This window comes from Branchiostoma floridae, chromosome 6, assembly GCF_000003815.2.
Source record: "Branchiostoma floridae strain S238N-H82 chromosome 6, Bfl_VNyyK, whole genome shotgun sequence".
Lineage (NCBI taxonomy): Eukaryota > Metazoa > Chordata > Leptocardii > Amphioxiformes > Branchiostomatidae > Branchiostoma > Branchiostoma floridae.
Window position 1 is genome coordinate 20280615 of NC_049984.1, and position 2447 is coordinate 20283061.

The 2447-nt window shown below is 43.5% G+C and overlaps 1 protein-coding gene across 1 annotated transcript; it reads right to left on the reverse strand.

Annotated features, from left to right (window-relative positions):
- Window positions 1-546: 546 nt before the first annotated feature.
- Window positions 547-2194, reverse strand: LOC118417869 (Bardet-Biedl syndrome 4 protein homolog). The gene is made up of 3 exons (XM_035823621.1): window positions 2016-2194; window positions 1182-1353; window positions 547-727 (listed from the first exon to the last, which is right to left on the reverse strand). The coding sequence occupies exons 1-3, from the start codon at window positions 2160-2162 to the stop codon at window positions 654-656; spliced, it is 393 nt and encodes a 130-aa protein (XP_035679514.1). The 5' UTR covers window positions 2163-2194; the 3' UTR covers window positions 547-653.
- Window positions 2195-2447: the final 253 nt, after the last annotated feature.

Consider the following 2447-nt stretch of genomic DNA (forward strand, 5'->3'; position numbering starts at 1 on the left):
GTTCTTCCTACTGAGAATAAGGGAATCTCCCAGGCTGTCTTGTGTTAGCAGAATGATGCAAGAGCACAGTGGGTCTACTACAACACATGTACATGAGTACTACTACTACTACTGCCAGTCAGTCAGTCAGTACATGTGTACCACTACTACAACTACTGCCAGTCAAGTCAGTACATGTGTACTACTACTAGTGCTATAATAAAAGTCAGTCAGCATGCATAATTATGTGTACTACTGCCATTCAGTCAGTCAGCACATACATGGAAGCTGTCCCCTAGAAAGTTTTGGACTGTCCCCTTTTCTAGATCTAGAGGACTGTACGCATTCCTGAGGAATGTCTCCTTCCATACGAGCGATCGCGGTGATGTCACAGTGACGCAGTGGTAGGCAAAAAGCAGGTGTTTGGCAAAAGATTGATTTACATATTAACCAGTAATTTGAGCCGCTAATGAGCCGCTAATTTGAATATCAATTTTTGATCCAATCTACTGACGTCCTGGTAGGAAACAACCGTCTAATACCCCGGATATAAACAACAACAGCGATCGCTTGTATTGGTCAGGGTGGTTATACACATGTATATTGTTGTCAATAGGAAACAATTTTCAATCATAGATCAAACAAACATGCTAAAAAAAACTGATAGGAGTTGCTTACTGATCCAAGAGGACTGCCTGCTCATAGGCTCTCCTGGCATTCTGTTCATCTTCCAGGTGAGTCAGGGCAACTACAGGAGAGAACACACACTGGTGAGGAAGGTGAGTCAGGGCAACTACAGGAGAGAACACACACTGGTGAGGAAGGTGAGTCAGGCAACTACAGGAGAGAACACACACTGGTGAGGAAGGTGAGGAAGGCAACTACAGGAAAGAACACACACTGGTGAGGAAGGTGAGGAAGGGCAACTACAGGAGAGAACACACACTGGTGAGGAAGGTGAGGAAGGGCAACTACAGGAGAGAACACACACTGGTGAGGAAGGTGAGGCAGCCAACTACAGGAGAGAACACACACTGGTGAGGAAGGGTAACTACAGGAGAGAACACACACTGTTGAGGAAGGTGAACACTAATGTTAACATTGACAGATAAAATGTAGTTCATCTTACAATGCTTTGAAATTAACCATCAGTACTATACAAATGTAGTGAAATGTAGGTACTGTAGAACAGTGTTCCTAACCTGCCAGCAGCATGTACAGCTCTCCCATCTTGGGGCGGATATTGATAGCAGCACTGAGGTAGTGGAAGGCAGAAGCATACTGCTGCATGGTGAGATGCACCAGGCCCAGGTTATACTGAACCTTCCAGTCAAACGGTGCCAGGTACACCGCTCGCTTCAGGCAGCTGATGGCCTGCACACAACAAAGGTAGCATCTGGTCACCTGGCAAACTGTCTGTTAAACTTACTTTTGTCCCTCTTTACTCATGGAAGATTCACACACACAAACACACACACACACACACACACACACACACACACACACACACACACACACACATACAAAACAATGTGTATGCAGGTTGAGCTCCTATGTCCAGACTACGTTCTTCTGCACGCAGGTGTAAAACGTACTAAACAATTATGAAAAATATACACCAAAAACTGCACTAAAACCGTCGTATTCAATATAACATGACCTCTATACGTACAGCATTACAACTGTTTACAATTACACCCAGGTGAGAAGACCCTCAGTGTAGGTGAAAAAGAAAAAAGTGTAGGTAAAAAGACCCTGTAATTACCAAAGTAAGTGATAAAATTCAAACCCTGTCTGTTAGGTAATTCCACATGTATATTTAGCATTAATATGTTGACATTATATGCGGCTACATTCAAAACAGTAACAGCTATTTAGGCTGTTCTAGGTGATAACTTGGGTGTATATCACACAGATTCTACTGACATCACACACTGTATGATAGAATAATTCAAACACACTTCTTATGTGCCAAGTGCACTGTTTAAATACCAGACTTGGACATCAGAATTGCTGTGTTGAATGTTTGTACTCACTGCTACATATTTCTTCTTTCCAAAGAAGCACATGGCGATGTTGTTCCACAGCGGAGCACTCTCGGGTGTGCTGGCAGCAGCCACCCTGTACTTTGTCAGAGCCACATCGAAGTCTCCATGGGTCTGCATCATGGACCCTGCCGCCATGATGGCCTACAAAACAACAAACTTTAGCTCAACATCTTACCTTAACATAGCAGGATACTGTAAATGCAGAAACTTTAGCGGTGGTCTAATGTTTGCGGTTTTCGCGGTTGTCGCTTCACCACAAACTTAAAACCACCGCAAACATTCTTCCATGGCAGTAAAAGACTACAGTGCATGGTGCTACCGCAAACTTAAAACCACCGCGAAAAGTCCTTTTTCCCACTATCGCAAAATTAAATCTCCGCGAACTTAAATGCATTTACAGTATATGGGACAAGTATCAAA

Bases quoted from the DNA above. Each gene is read 5' to 3' on its own strand.
- LOC118417869 (XM_035823621.1), bottom strand. From the start codon at position 2,162: ATGGCGGCAGGGTCCATGATGCAGACCCATGGAGACTTCGATGTGGCT. The intron at 1,354-2,015 runs GTGAGTACAAAC...TGTTGTGTGCAG, and splicing joins GAAAGAAGAAATATGTAGCA to GCCATCAGCTGCCTGAAGCG. The intron at 728-1,181 runs GTTAGGAACACT...TCTCTCCTGTAG, and splicing joins GCTGTACATGCTGCTGGCAG to TTGCCCTGACTCACCTGGAA.